This window comes from Apodemus sylvaticus, chromosome 2, assembly GCF_947179515.1.
Source record: "Apodemus sylvaticus chromosome 2, mApoSyl1.1, whole genome shotgun sequence".
In the NCBI taxonomy this organism is placed as follows: Eukaryota; Metazoa; Chordata; class Mammalia; order Rodentia; family Muridae; genus Apodemus; species Apodemus sylvaticus.
In genome coordinates this window covers 96,635,045-96,649,897 of record NC_067473.1, presented here as the reverse complement: position 1 = coordinate 96,649,897, position 14,853 = coordinate 96,635,045, and the positions used below count along the sequence as shown (strand labels likewise).

General features: G+C 38.1%; 1 gene segment (V, D, J or C); it reads left to right on the top strand.

Moving 5' to 3' along the window:
• The first annotated feature begins 7,715 nt into the window (after window positions 1-7,715).
• LOC127677979 (immunoglobulin kappa variable 2-29-like) lies at window positions 7,716-9,181 on the top strand. The segment is given in 3 exon segments: window positions 7,716-7,764; window positions 8,127-8,443; window positions 9,059-9,181. Coding segments are annotated over 3 exon segments (489 nt in total).
• Window positions 9,182-14,853: the final 5,672 nt, after the last annotated feature.

Below are 14,853 nucleotides of genomic sequence, written 5' to 3'. Positions count from 1 at the left end.
AAAAAATGGACCCCTATACAAGAGTTAGGGGAAAGACTGAAGAAGCTGAAGGGGATTGAAACCCCACAGAAAGAATAACTATATCAACTAACGGGACAAGCCAGAGCTCCCAGGAACAAAACCACCAATCAATAGTACACATAGAGGGATGCATGGCTGCAGCTGCTGCTTATGTAACAGAAAATTTTTTATCTGACATCAGTGGGAGGAAAGGCCTTTGGTATTGTGGAGGCTTGATAGCTCTGCATAAGAGGATGCTAGAGCAGTGAGACCAGAATGGGTTGGTGTTTGTGTGTGGAGTACCTTCATAGAGGCAAAGGGAAGAGGGGGTTGGTTGGGGGTTTTCAGAGTGGAAATCAAGAAAGGGAACAACATTTGAAATGTAAATAAATAAAATAACCAAAAATAAATAGTTTTAATTTTGTCTTTTCTGGATGACCTTGTTGATTCATGCAGTTTCTGTTTCCAATCCATGATTTCTTCTTTTTCTGACTGGGATTCCATCCATGGTTACTTTATATCATATTCATCCATTCATCTATTTAAAAATATCATATTAATTTTAGAATGTGGTAATTAAAAATAAATTTATTATTTGAAAAAATATGTATACTTTTTAAAATGTGAACATGAGGATTCAATGTGAAAATGATACTTCAACACCTGTGGTTAAATACAAAATGTACATTATTTGTTTGTTGACTGATAAGCAAGCATATAGAATAGTATAAATGTCATACATGTGACAGGCTATTATTGACACATGCTAGAGTTTTTTGAGCAAAGGAAATCACAATTGAAAATTTTTCTACATAAATATGTCCTATAGCTAACTTTCTGCACCCTTGGGCATTTTGTCTAGAATGTTATAAGAAATTAAGCTGAGCAAGTCATGAGGAATAAGCTAATGAGATTTCTTCATGGCCTCTACATCAGCTCTTATATCTAGGTTCCTGCACTGCTTTATTTTTGCAATGAACTTCCTCAGTGACTAAAGGTAATCTGAAATATGTAAGGTGAGATAAACCATTTCCTCATTAATTACTTTGACCATGGTGTTATTCATAGAGGAGAGGGGTGATGGAGTGGGAGGGGGAGAGAAGGGGAGAGGGTAACCTGATCTGACATTAGGGGAGGGAAAAGAAATGAAGTCCTCAGGGCCAGTAGAAAGAATGGATACAGGCCTCCTCAGGAGACAGGAGTTTGGGGGTACCCTCCAGAACACACCAGACATCTGGGACATGAGAAACAAATAGAACTAAAAGGCTGGGTCCTTAGATGAAATGCCTGACAGTAGGGAGAGAGAACTTATAGAGCCTACCTCCAATAGGAAGACAAGACTTCAAGTGAGGAAGAGGGGTAGGCATCCCATAGTCATGACTCTGACCCATAATTGGTCCTGTCTGAAAGAACTGCAGGGATGGAAATGGAGAGGAGCCCAAGGAATAGAAGGTCCAGCTACAGGCACAAAGTGGAATCTCGTGGAAGGGGAGGTCCCAAGGCTCAACACTATTACTGAAGCTGTGGAGCACTGGCAAAAATGGACCTAGCACGACAGCATTCTGGACCACTCAACAATCAGCTGAAAGAGTCAGATGCAGATATTGCACCCAATAAATGGGCAGAAGCAGCTAATCCCTGCTGTTGAATTAGAGAAGACTGAATGAAGATGAGGGTGACCCTGTAGGAGGCCCAGCTGTCTCAATTAATCTGGACTCTCGGAATCTTTCAAACACTGGACCACCAAACAGGCAGTCTACACTAGCTGATATGAAGCCACTAGCACACATACAGTAGAGGACTGCCTGATCTGTGCTCATTCAGAGATGATACACCTAACTCTCAAGAAACTGGAGGCACCAGGGAGTTGAGAGGTCAGGTGGGGTATGGAGTACAGTCATCCACATTGAGACAGAAGGAGGGGAGGAGGCATGGGATGTGGAACAATCAGTGAGTGGACAAGGGTAGACTGGGTGGGGAATAAAATATAGAGTGTATAAAAATAATTAATAAAAATATTTTATTTGTTTATTTGTTTATTTTTTTATTTGATATAATTTATTTACATTTCAAATAATTTCCCCTTTTCTAGCCCCCCCACTCCCCGAAAGTCCCATAAGCCCCCTTCTCTTCCCCTGTCCTCCCACCCACCCCTTCCCACTTCCCCGTTCTGGTTTTGCCGAATACTGTTTCACTGAGTCTTTCCAGAACCAGGGGCCACTCCTCCTTTCTTCTTGTACCTCATTTGATGTTTGGATTATGTTTTGGGTATTCCAGTTTTCTAGGTTAATATCCACTTATTAGTGAGTGCATACCATGATTCACCTTTTGAGTCTGGGTTACCTCACATAGTATGATGTTCTCTAGCTCCATCCATTTGCCTAAGAATTTCATGAATTCATTGTTTCTAATGGCTGAATAGTACTCCATTGTGTAGATATACCACATTTTTTGCATCCACTCTTCTGTTGAGGGATACCTGGGTTCTTTCCAGCATCTGGCAATTATAAATAGGGCTGCTATGATAAGTCCCTAATAATGATAACAGTATACAAACATTGCAAAATATGTACCAAAAGTACATTTCTATGGAAAAGTAGAAAATGTTTATCGATTGTATATCTGACAGATGATCAATATCTAGAATACATAAAGTACTGAAAAAGCAAACTATATAGAAAACAACTCAATAAATAATTGGCCATAAGTATGAAGGAACCACATGAAAGCCCATATTCTTCTACCATACAAAGGTATTATTTATTAAATGTAGAAATGTTTTAAGGGCAGTATCCTGTTGGCTGGAAAAGTCACCAGAACTATATTATTAAACAAAATTCCAGTGCAGTGGTAACTAAAATATGTTGAGTTTTTGGTCAGAGAGGTGACAGAGGCCACCAAACAAATAGTGGCTTGTCTTGCTTCTTGTTTGTCTACAAAATAAAGGTGATGCAGTCACAATGCTGATGATAGCATATACTTTGGATTCACAATAACAAGAAATCAAGGTGGAAGAGAGTTAGATTTTATAGTTTGAAGTTTGCAGGCGAAGAGAAGTCATTGATGCTCTCAGCCTTACAGAAATTTGACCATCTACTAACCAAAACTGACAAGCAAACCGATCTGCCCATCAGTGTCAGTACAGTTATGTAACAAAATGCTTCTTACTTTATTTGATAATCATCCCAGAGAAGAAAACATTAATATGGACAAACACACTTGGTGTTGAGATCACAGGCTCTCAGTCGGAATCACATATTTGTCAGGTAAATTGACCACGTGCTAAATTTCCCTCTCTCTCTCTAGAAACATTTATATTTATATATTTAAGGGAAATCTACCCTTTGTTTTTAACCAAGAAGTCATTTTCATGAGCAGAGTACCAAATGAATAGATTTATGGCTGTTCAAAGTGCTGAAAGAGACAAATGAGTGCTAAACTATCAGCAAGTCATTTATACCATATAAATAACATCAAATACCCATGGAATGAAAAGATTCTCAGAAGTGGAATGTATGCAAATTGTCATCTTCTGGACAAAACACAGCTATCACAATTACAATCTCTCATCTGCTAGGAACGTACACATTGGGTCTGTCCAAAAATATATCTGATAACAGTGAATAATGGATGACAGAGGGAATATCTGTGAATTTAGCACTTACTGATGAACTAAGGACTAATTCTGTGATTCTGTGACAGGGAAAATTATTACTTTTAACTCTCTACCCACTGATGGTTCTGACAGCCTGCAATGAATATTTCCAATTCAGTGTCGATGTAGATGGGTCTTGGTAGGATGTGTTACACACACACACACACACACACACACACACACACACACACACACTCACACAAACATTTTGTCATTAACCTAGGAAATGTCCTGGTAAAAATGCAAGGTAGCATTTAGAGGAAGACAAGAGGCATGTGAGGGGAAATAATCGGAACTTGTTATATACATATATTACATTTTCAAAGAACTAGTCCTTATTTTATTTAATTAAATGAAAATGTAAACAAATGAAAAAATCCAAACCAATGAAACATAGTAAAGAAACATAGTAAAATGAGTATCAGGTAAAAGTTTTGTGATTATAAGAAAAGCATAGAAGAATTTTTATTTCTTAGGTTAACCCACCAGTGTCTAACACAGGAGCTTAAAGTCCAGACTCTTCTCTACCAAACTGAGATTGCTATATCTTCCCTTTATTCCTTGATTTTCTCTGTCTTCTTCTAAAATTAAGTTTACTAGAAGATAGTTAACTAAACTGCATGTATGCAATATGAAGTTTTTGTAAGCCAGTGTACAAGCTCGCGAAGGCATCATTACAGTCAATACCAGAATATAGACCTCAGTTGAAAAGGTTTCCTGTGGTCATATTCATTCTGGTATACCCTTATTAATTTTCTAATCAAATAAAAAACCCTTCCTTTTTTTCTTTAAGGATAGCATTCATTGAATACAAGTGGTACAACAGCATTTCTGTATTTAATTTACTGAAGTACTGAATTGGGACAGTTTGGGTAAATGGGTTCCTTTCAATCAAGATTATCTAATGCCCAGAAGTGTTATTTCAATGATGTTTTCATCTAGTAGCTCTCTTCCTGAGTATAGTGCTCAGGAAATCGTCAGTTCAACATGAACTGCATCTGTTTAAGCATGGACGAGTTAATATTTTTCCCCCTACTTAGTGATGTGGATGAGGTATACTGTCAATTCTCATCTGCTCTGACAAATGACATTACTCCCCAGTGAACTTCTCTACATAAAGCCCCAGGTAATGACAGTCAGAGTCAAAGCAATCCTGAAACTGTAAGTAGAAAATCCAAACTATTCTCACTAATAGCATTCTTTGAACTCAGACTCCTTGAAGTGGGTGACAGCATGTGGTCTTGACAGCTTAGGTTCTTATTCATATCTAACATGAAACAAATATATTCTCATTTTTCATGATGAGGTATCAATACTGGCACAATGGAAAACATTTTCCTGAAATTCAGTAAGAACACAAATAACAAATGTAGAACATTTATTTATTCATTTCTGAAATACTTTTATTTTAGTTGTATATGTTTTTTTTATTTATTCGATATATTTTTATTTACATTTCAAATGATTTCCCCTTTTCTAGCCTCCCACTCCCCAAAAGTCCCACAAGCCCTCTTCCCTCTCCCTGTTCTTCCATCCACCCCTTCCCACTTCCCTGTTCTGGTTTTGTCCTATACTGCTACACTGAGTCTTTCCAGAACCAGGGCACTCCTATGTTCTTCTTGTACATCATTTGAAATTCTAAGGGAGTTTTTCTCTTAAGAAAAAATCTTTCCTTTATGAGGTCTTTCTTGTAATTACGTATGCAAGTCCTGTGGGACATATGGTGGGTATTTGCCAGATCCATATAGTGAATGCTCCATAGTTTACTTTACCACATAAAACCCTTTCAATTTCATATGGTAGTAGAGCTATTAAATGTATTGATATGCTAGAGAGAGATTTTGTACCCTCTGTTGTTGTTTTGCATTAAAATCATTTCACAGAATTATGATTGCACATAAAATGTGATATTTAATGCCTATAAAATCACATGATTGAGACACATTGACCTAACATTATCAGCTCTTGGACAAAATATGTTTCTATTACTTCCCAGATATCTTCAAATTGGACTCTAGAGAACCAAATAACATTATTAAAAATGGGGTACAGAGCTAAACAAATAATTTACACCTGAAGAATTTCAAATGGCTGAGAAGCACCTAAAGAAATGTTCAACATCATTAGTCATTGCCGGGAGCCATCCTCAGAATTCAGTGCCAAGAACTCTCCATACCAGGAGCCATCCCCACCTGGCTCCCAATGCCAGGAGACTTCGATACCAGGAGTCATTCTCACTTAGATCTCCATGCCAAGAACTGTTCCTACATAAATCTCAAAACCCCCTCCCTTTGAAATTCATCTGTAGATGCCAAGAACTGTTCCTACATAAATCTCAAAACCCCCTCCCTTTGAAGTCCATCTGTAGATACATTACTATAGCAACCCCTTTCCACTTCACCGCCTCATGACCCCTCTTTTATCATGCCAACATTCCAACAGCAATAACTAGCTTTACCAGGAATTATGAGAAACTGTTTCTTAGAAATGATGCCAACCCCCTGAGATTGTTCCCCCCTTTACCCCTCCCAAACCTTGTATGCTTCCCTTTATATTGACTTGTCTGGAAATTAAAGTTTGACAGCTTGATCAGAACTAGACAGGCTGTCCGGCCTCTCTCTCTTGTGTCTTGTTGCCCCATCGCCTTTCCTCTAGGTGGCTTAAAGGAACCCTGTTGACTGTCCTGCGGGTCGGGACAAGTCATTAGGGAAATGAAAATAAAAACAACCCTGAGATTTACCTCACACCAGTCAGAATGGTTAAGATTAAAAACTCAGGAGACAGCAGGTATTGGTGAGGATGTGGTGACAGAGGAAAACTCCTCTACTGCTGTTGGGATTGCAAGCTGGTACAACCACTCTGGAAATCAGTTTGGCAGTTCCTCAGAAAACTGGGCATACTTCCAGAGGACCCTGCTATACCACTCCTGGGCATATACCCAGAGGATTCCCTGGCATGCAATAAGGACACATCCCAATTATGTTCATAGCAGCCTTATTTATATAAGCTCAACAGAGGAATGGATACAGAAAATGTGATATATTTACACAATGTAATAGTACTCAGAAATGAAAAACAATGAATTTATGGAATTCTTATGCAAATGGTTGCAACAGGAAAATATCATCCTAAGTGAGGCAACAAAATTACAAAAGAATACACATGGAATGTAGTCTCTGATAAGTGGATATTAGCCCAGAAGCTCTGAATACCCAAGACACAATTCACATATCAAATCATTCCCAACAAGAAGGAAGGATAGGGCCCTGGTCCTGGAAAGGCTTGATGAAGCAATGTAGAGGGTTACTAGGCCAAAGAAGAGGGAGGGGGTTGCTGGGGACAGGGTTGAAGGAATTGAGCTAATGGGACATATGGAGAGGGGGGAACCTGGAAAGGGAGAAATTATTTGGAATGTAACAAAGAATATGGAAAAGAAAAAGAATAGTTGTAGGTCAATACCAAAATGCCTAATATAATAAAACATTCTGACCAAAAGGAAAAAGAAACCTTAAAATACTTTGCTTACTTTTCTGCTCATATGGAGTAATTCACTTCTCCTTAGGGAATGACATTTCCTAATAATTACATGTAATATTCCTAAAAGTTTTACCTTTTCAGACAGGCATCCACACAGACATGTACTATAATGTTTTCAGATGGACTGTCTAGATCAGCACTAGAATAAAGGCCAACTCTTACTGTGTCACATTGTGTAGAGTAAGCAGCATCCCCCAGAGGATGACCAGGGTATATTTGTCTTCATTACCAGCAATACAAACCTCTGTTACTTCCATATTGAGATTTTTCATTGTCATGCAATTGTCCTATCAAACAACATATTTTGTATTACCAATTTCACCCCTAACATAAAAGATCATATTTGTTAATTTTTATAAACATAAGAGACTTACATTACTCTTCCTTGTGTCTATATTTTTCACACACCATGATATTTACATATTTATTCCTAAAGTGGTGCCTTCCTTGTTGGTTTGAGCTATAAAAGTTCAGCTATAATTTTGCCTTGAATGACCACATCTTTAGGGTTTTTCTTCTTAAAATGAGTTTTCCTGTCCAGTTCCTGGGGATGCTAATGCTCTGGTTTCCTGGTAAGGAGGGAGAGAAATGGCAAAGGAAAATGTGGTTGGAAAAGGTGCTCAGTGAGAAACAAGATAGCAGTTCTCCAGTTGCATTATTTGTGTTTGAGATTTAGGTCTGTGTGAAAAATATTCTAGAGAGAAAATTGGCTCCACAGATAATTTTCATGCAGATGTATCTGGAGTTTGTGCCTTCTGTCTAGTCTCCTTTTATGAATTAATTGTCACTTCTTTTGTGACAAAGTATTTGGTATATGAACAAAAACTCCACACAAAGATATAAAATTTTCACTTTAAATAAATAACAAAAAGGAAAACTAAAATATTACTTTTGAGGAGTCTACATGACTTTGTATATTCTCTTACTTTTTTAGGTTCCAGTACTAATGCTATGAGGACCCAGACTTCACTTTCCTTGCTGGTCACTTTAGTAGATGAAGCCTCTATTTCTTACAGGTCTATTCAAAGTCTCCTAGATATGGAAGGGTACGCCTATTTGAACTGGTACCTGCAGAGGCCTGGACAGTCTCCGCAGCTCCTCATCTATGGGGTATATCTCCAAGAATATGGAGTCTCTGATAGGTTTAGTGGCAGTGTATCAGAGACAGATTTCACACTGAAAATCAGCAGTGTGGAAGCTGGTGATGTTGGAATATATTACTGTTTTCAATCTACACATGTTCTTTCCAGAGTAACACAAACACTAACAAAAACTTCTTTGCTTCAGATGGCCCAACTGCCAAAATATGTTGCTCATTTGAGGTTCCTCACAGGCTTTTCCTCTGAGGGTGTTAGTTTGGTTTTAATATTTCTACTCTGTGCATAGAAATCATTTTATTATTTTTCAAAATAATAATCCTGACTCATTACCTTGACAACTTGTATATTGCTGTCAAGGGAGGACCTTCTCTTATAAGTCTAAGGTAAAAGCTGAGGTGTACTTTTGCCTTCTTGAACACACTTCTCAATTCCCCTTCTCAAAAGTGGGGTTGCTAATGTTCTGTGTTGCTGGCAAGCAGAGAAAGAAATGAAGAGGGACCAATGAGAAAGGAGGAGAATACTCCTAAGAGAAGCAAAAGGGTCAAAGACACCCCTAATTACATTGTTAGAAAGAAGTACCACAAGAATACGAACACAAACAAAGATAAAATCAATGTGGAGGACCTCGCTCAGATCTGTTCAGGCTCTGTGATAATTTCTTTAGTCTCTCTGAGCACTTGAGTTACTCTTTTCTGAAGAGAAATGGAGGAGGAATATCTCTACAGAAAAGTTGTTGTTGATGATGGTGTTGTTGTTGTTGGTGGAGGTGGTGGTGGTGGTAATGATGGTTGTGGTTGTGCAGGCAGTGGCAATGAAGGCAGAGGCTGCAGCAGTGGTAGTGGAGGAGTTGGGAAAAGTGGAGGGAGAAGAAATTGCAGTTGCAATGTAAAGTATTAGAAAGAGAAAAATGAAGGGGCTTCTTAGGTAGGAATTGCCAACGCATTTATTATTGTATACCTTCTTTTTTTTCTTTTCTTATTTAGCTAAATATAATAAAGACTTAAAATTCAGGACTGAATTCAGAACTTAAAGTTCAGGACTGAAATTTATTGTCATAATATTTCAAGGAAGATGATGACCACATAAATAATTATTTGAGCTGGAACACTCACAGCTATCAGTGTTAAAATTATACATGCTGACTGTGGTGGTACACACCTATAAACCCCAGAGATTGGGAGGCAGAGACTGGTAAATCCCTATGAGTACAAGACCACCCTGGCATGCACAGCCATTTTCGGCCACTGTGAGATACATGAGATTCTGTCTCAAAAATACATAATCAAATAAAATAGCATTTATGTTATTTGTTAATGTAACTTCCCTCCCTAATTTCTGTCATCCTATATTTTTGTTTTTTTTTAAATTTATTTTCTAAATTCTTTGTTTACTTTCCAAAACGCTTTCCCCTTTCTCAGTTCCCCCCTCCCCATATGTCCCATAAGCTTTCTCTATACCCATACTCCAATCACCTCCCTTCTATTTCTCTGTCCTGGTACTCCCCTACAATGTTGGATCAGGCCTTTCCAGGACCAGGGCCCTCTCCTTACTTCTTCATGGGAGTCATTTGATATGCTTCTTGTGTCTAAACTTGAAACAATCCCACTAAAATCAGGGACTAGACAAGGCTGCCCTCTCTCTCCATATCTTTTCAATATGGTACTTGAAGTTCTCGCTAGAGCAATTAGACAACATAAGGAGGTCAAAGGGATACAAATTGGAAAGGAAGAAATCAAATTATCACTACTTGCAATTGATATGATAGTCTACTTAAGTGACCCAAAAAGCTCCACCAGAGAACTTCTACAGCTGATAAACAACTCCAGCAAAGTGGCTGGTTATAAAATCAAATCAAGCAAATCAGTAGCCTTCCTATAATCAAAGGACAAACAGGCTGAGAAAGAAGTTAGGGAAATGACACCTTTTACAATAGCCACAAACAATATAAAGTATCATGGTGTGACTCTAACCAAACATATAAAAGATCTGTATGAGAACAACTTTAGGTCTCTGAAGAAGGAAATCGAAGAAGACCTCAGAAAGGGGAAAAAATCTGCCATGCTTTTGGATTGGCAGGATTAATATAGTTAAAATGGCCATCTTTCCAAAAGCAATATACAGATACAACATAATCCCCATCAAAATCCCAACTGACTTCTTCTTAGAGTTAGAAAAAGCAATTCTCTGGAAGTAAGGTGCCCAGTTTTCGGAGGAACCGCCAGACTGATTTCCAGAGTGGTTGTACCAATTTGCAACCCCACCAGCAGTGGAGGAGTGTTCTTCTTTCTCCACACCCTCTCCAACACCTGCTGTCTCCTGAATTTTTAATCTTAGCCATTCTGACTGGTGCATATATCCAGAGGATTCCCCACCATGTAATAAGGATACATGCTCTACTATGTTCATAGCAGCCCTATTTATAATTGCCAGATGCTGGAAAGAACCCAGGTATCCCTCAACAGAAGAGTGGATGCAAAAAATGTGGTATATCTACACAATGGAGTACTATTCAGCCATTAGAAACAATGAATTCATGAAATTCTTAGGCAAATGGATGGAGCTAGAGAACATCATACTAAGTGAGGTAACCCAGACTCAAAAGGTGAATCATGGTATGCACTCACTAATAAGTGGTTATTAACCTAGAAAACTGGAATACCCAAAACATAATCCACACATCAAATGAGATACAAGAAGAAAGGAGGAGTGGCCCCTGGTTCTGGAAAGACTCAGTGAAACAGTATTCGGCAAAACCAGAACGGGGAAGTGGGAAGGGGAAGGGGTGGGTGGGAGGACAGGGGAAGAGAAGGGGGCTTACGGTACTATCGGGGAGTGGGGAGGCTACAAAAGGGGAAATCATTTGAAATGTAAATAAATTATATCGAATAAAAAAAAAAGAAAGAAAAAGCAATTCTCAGATTCATCTGGAATAACAAAAAACCCAGGATAGCTAAAACTATTCTCAACAGTAAAAATATCTTCTGGGGTAATCAATATCCCAGACCTCAAGCAATGCTACAGAGCAATAGTGTTAAAAACTGCATGGTATTGGCACAGCAACAGACAAGTTGACCAATGGAATAGAATTGAAGACCCAGAAATGAATCCACACACCTATGGTCACTTTATCTTCGACAAAGGGGCAGAAAACATCCAGTGGAAAAAAGATAGACTTTTCAACAAATGATGCTGGTTCAACTGGAGGTCAGCATGCAGAAGATTGTGAATTGATCCATTCTTATCTCCTTGTACTAAGCTCAACTCCAAGTGGATCAAGGACCTCCATGTAAAACCAGACACACTGCAACTAATAGAAAAGAAACTGGGGAAAACCCTGGAGGACATGGGCACAGGGGAAAAGTTCCTGAACAGAACACCAATAGCTTATGCTCTAAGATCAAGAATTGACAAATGGGACCTCATAAAACTACAAAGTTTCTGTAAAGCAAAGGACACCATCAAAAGGACAATACGGCAACCATCAAATTGGGAAAGGATCTTCACCAACCCTACTTCTGATAGAAGGCTAATATCCAACATAAACAAGGAACTCAAGAAGTTAGACCCCAAGGAACCAAATACCCCTATTAAAAATGGGGTGCAGATCTAAACACATGAAAAATTCGGGTGACTGAGAAGCACCTTAAGAAATGCTCATCATCATTAGTCATTTGGGAAATGCAAATCAAAACAACCCTAAGATTTCACCTCACATCAGTCAGAATGGCTAAGTTTAAAAACTCAGTAGACAACATGTGTTGGAGAGGATGTGAGGAAAGAGGAACACTCCTCCACTGCTGGTGGGATTTCAAGAAGGTACAATTACTCTGGAAATCAGTCTGGAGGTTCCTCAGAAAACTGAACGTGACACTACCAGAGGACCCTGCTATAGCACTCCTGGTCATATACCCAGAGGATTCCCCGGAGTATAATAAGGACACATGCTCCACTATGTTCATAGCAACCTTATTTATAATAGCCACAAGCTGGAAAGAACCCAGATGTCCCTCAATGGAGTAATGGACACAGAAAGTGTGGTATATTTAAACAATGGAATACTACTCAGCAATTAAAAACAATGAATTCATGAAATTTGTAGGCAAATGGTTGGAACTGGAAAATATCATCATAAGTGAGGTAATTCAGTCACAAAAGAATGTACATGGAATGCAATCACTGATAAGTGGATATTAACTAACCCAGAAGCTCTGAGCATCGTATATTTTTAAATATTGTTTTTTGTTTGAAGACAGCTTCTTATAGCCTAGGCTACCCTTAAATTGCTATGTAGATGAGGATGGTCTTGAGATCCTGATCCTCCTGCTTCAATCTCCCAGTCGCTGAAATCATAGTTGTATACCAGCATACCCAGGTTTATGCAGAGGTATAGATTGAATTCAGGACCCTGATCATGCTAAACAATTCTTCAACCAACTGAGTATAATGCTAGCCCAGTAAGAATGATTTAAATTTTTTCTATTCATTATTAGTTTATGTATATGTATATATTTACATATACATATACATTACATATACACATACACATGCACATGCACACGCATACGCATATGCATATTCATTTACATATACATATGCATATACATATACATACATACACACACACACACACACACACACACATATATATATATTATGGCATGTATGTGAAAGTCTAAGGAAAAATTCTCAGGAGTTAGTTTTCTACCTTCTCTATGTGTTCCAGGGACCAAATTCATGTAACCAGGCCAAAGCAGCAAAAACCTTTATTAGATGAACCATGGTACTAGCTCCATAATATAATTTAAATTAAAAAAGGTTACCCAGCATTTTCTTTTTATCTCCCCAGCAATAAATTATTAACTTGGTCATTATAAATGCAGGGTTTACACTTTTAGTATTTTACTGCAAAGAAAACACTTCAGCAATGTATATTAATTATATGTGCCTCACATAGAGACAGACATAATTCCTCTGTGGCAGGCAGAAGCTCTGCCATAGAGGAAGGTGAAATAAATAATCATGAGAGACCTTGATTTTTTGTGAAGAGATAAATTTTATGAGAAAAATAGCGTTGGGGACTTGTACATTGTGTATGCAAGGATTTACATAGATCCAACATTTAACTGTCTATTCCCTTCTATTATATGTTTCTTGAAAAATACAGGGAACTCTTTATACCTAATCACTCCATTTTCCCCGATTTATATATATATTTCACTTTACATTTGGATTACAGACCCCTCACCTCCTGTCTTGCCCTTGAAAATCTATTTCACCAAAACTAACAGAAATTTTGAATCATATAGACCTAGCAGATTCATATAAATCATTTTACCCAAACTCAAAAGAAATTAACTTTTTCTCAGTACTTCAAAAAATTGACCACATTGTTGGTCACAAAACAATCCTCAGCAGATGCAAGAAAATTGAAATAAGTACTTGCATGTGTTATACTCACTTTTAAGAGTGGGCTGTTTCCTTCTCTGGTACTTTGCACACAACTGTACCAACCAGAGGATTTTCATATTGCTCCCTATGGTGGACCTCTCCTTGCAACTCCAAGACAAAAGTTACCCTGTTTCTGCCTTACTACACTAGACTCATTATAGCAATTTCTCAAGATGAGCTTCCCTACCCAGTTCCTGAGGTTATTTGTGTTCTGGATCCCTGGTAAGGAAAGAATCAGTGATAAAGAAGGAGAATGTGGAAGGATGGGGATTTTGGGGCTCTGCTGATGGGAATGCTTATTTTGACAATGTGTAAAACTGCCTTTCATTTCTCTTATTTCAGGAGCCTGTGGGAATATTGTGATGTGCACTATCCATATCTGTAACTCTTGGAGAGTCAGCTTTAATTTCCTGCTGGTGTAGTAAGAGAATTCTAAAGAGTGATGGCAAGACTTATTTGTATTGGTACCAGAAGAGGTCAGGCCTGTCTCTCCAAGCCCCTGATCTATCAAGTGTCCTACATGCCTCTGGAGTTCCAGACAGGTTCAATGGCAGTGGATCAGGGACAGATTTCACACTGAAAATCAGGAAAGTAGAGGCTGAGGATACTGGTGTTGATTACTGTCAGCACATCTAGAGTATCCTCCACAGTGATAGAGTCTTAGACAAAATTCTACTTGCTTGAGATTACAAATTGGCTCACAAATTCCTTGTATTGAGGGCAACATGATGCAGTTGATATGGCAAAGTAAAGCTATTATTAAATGACAGCTAGTTTTCTCTAATTTTCAGCTATTATAACAGTGATACCCTAGTAAATGAAACTTTCCACAAGAGTTCATGTTTGGAGGAGAGCCTGCAAGTTCTCTGCATGGAGAAGATTTTATACAGTGTCATATTGGATGAGAAAGGTTCAGTCAGTTATGGTTCATGGTAGACAAGACAATAACTTGAATAGTACTGCTTCAAGGTACATATTTGGTTATGTATTTATTCTTTAGCCTCATTTCAAGATTGTATAAATCTATGATAATTCTCTTGATGGGTTTGTCTCAGTTTCCAATGTTACCACATTGAATAAAATTTCTATGTTTTGATTTTTACTTTCAAGTTG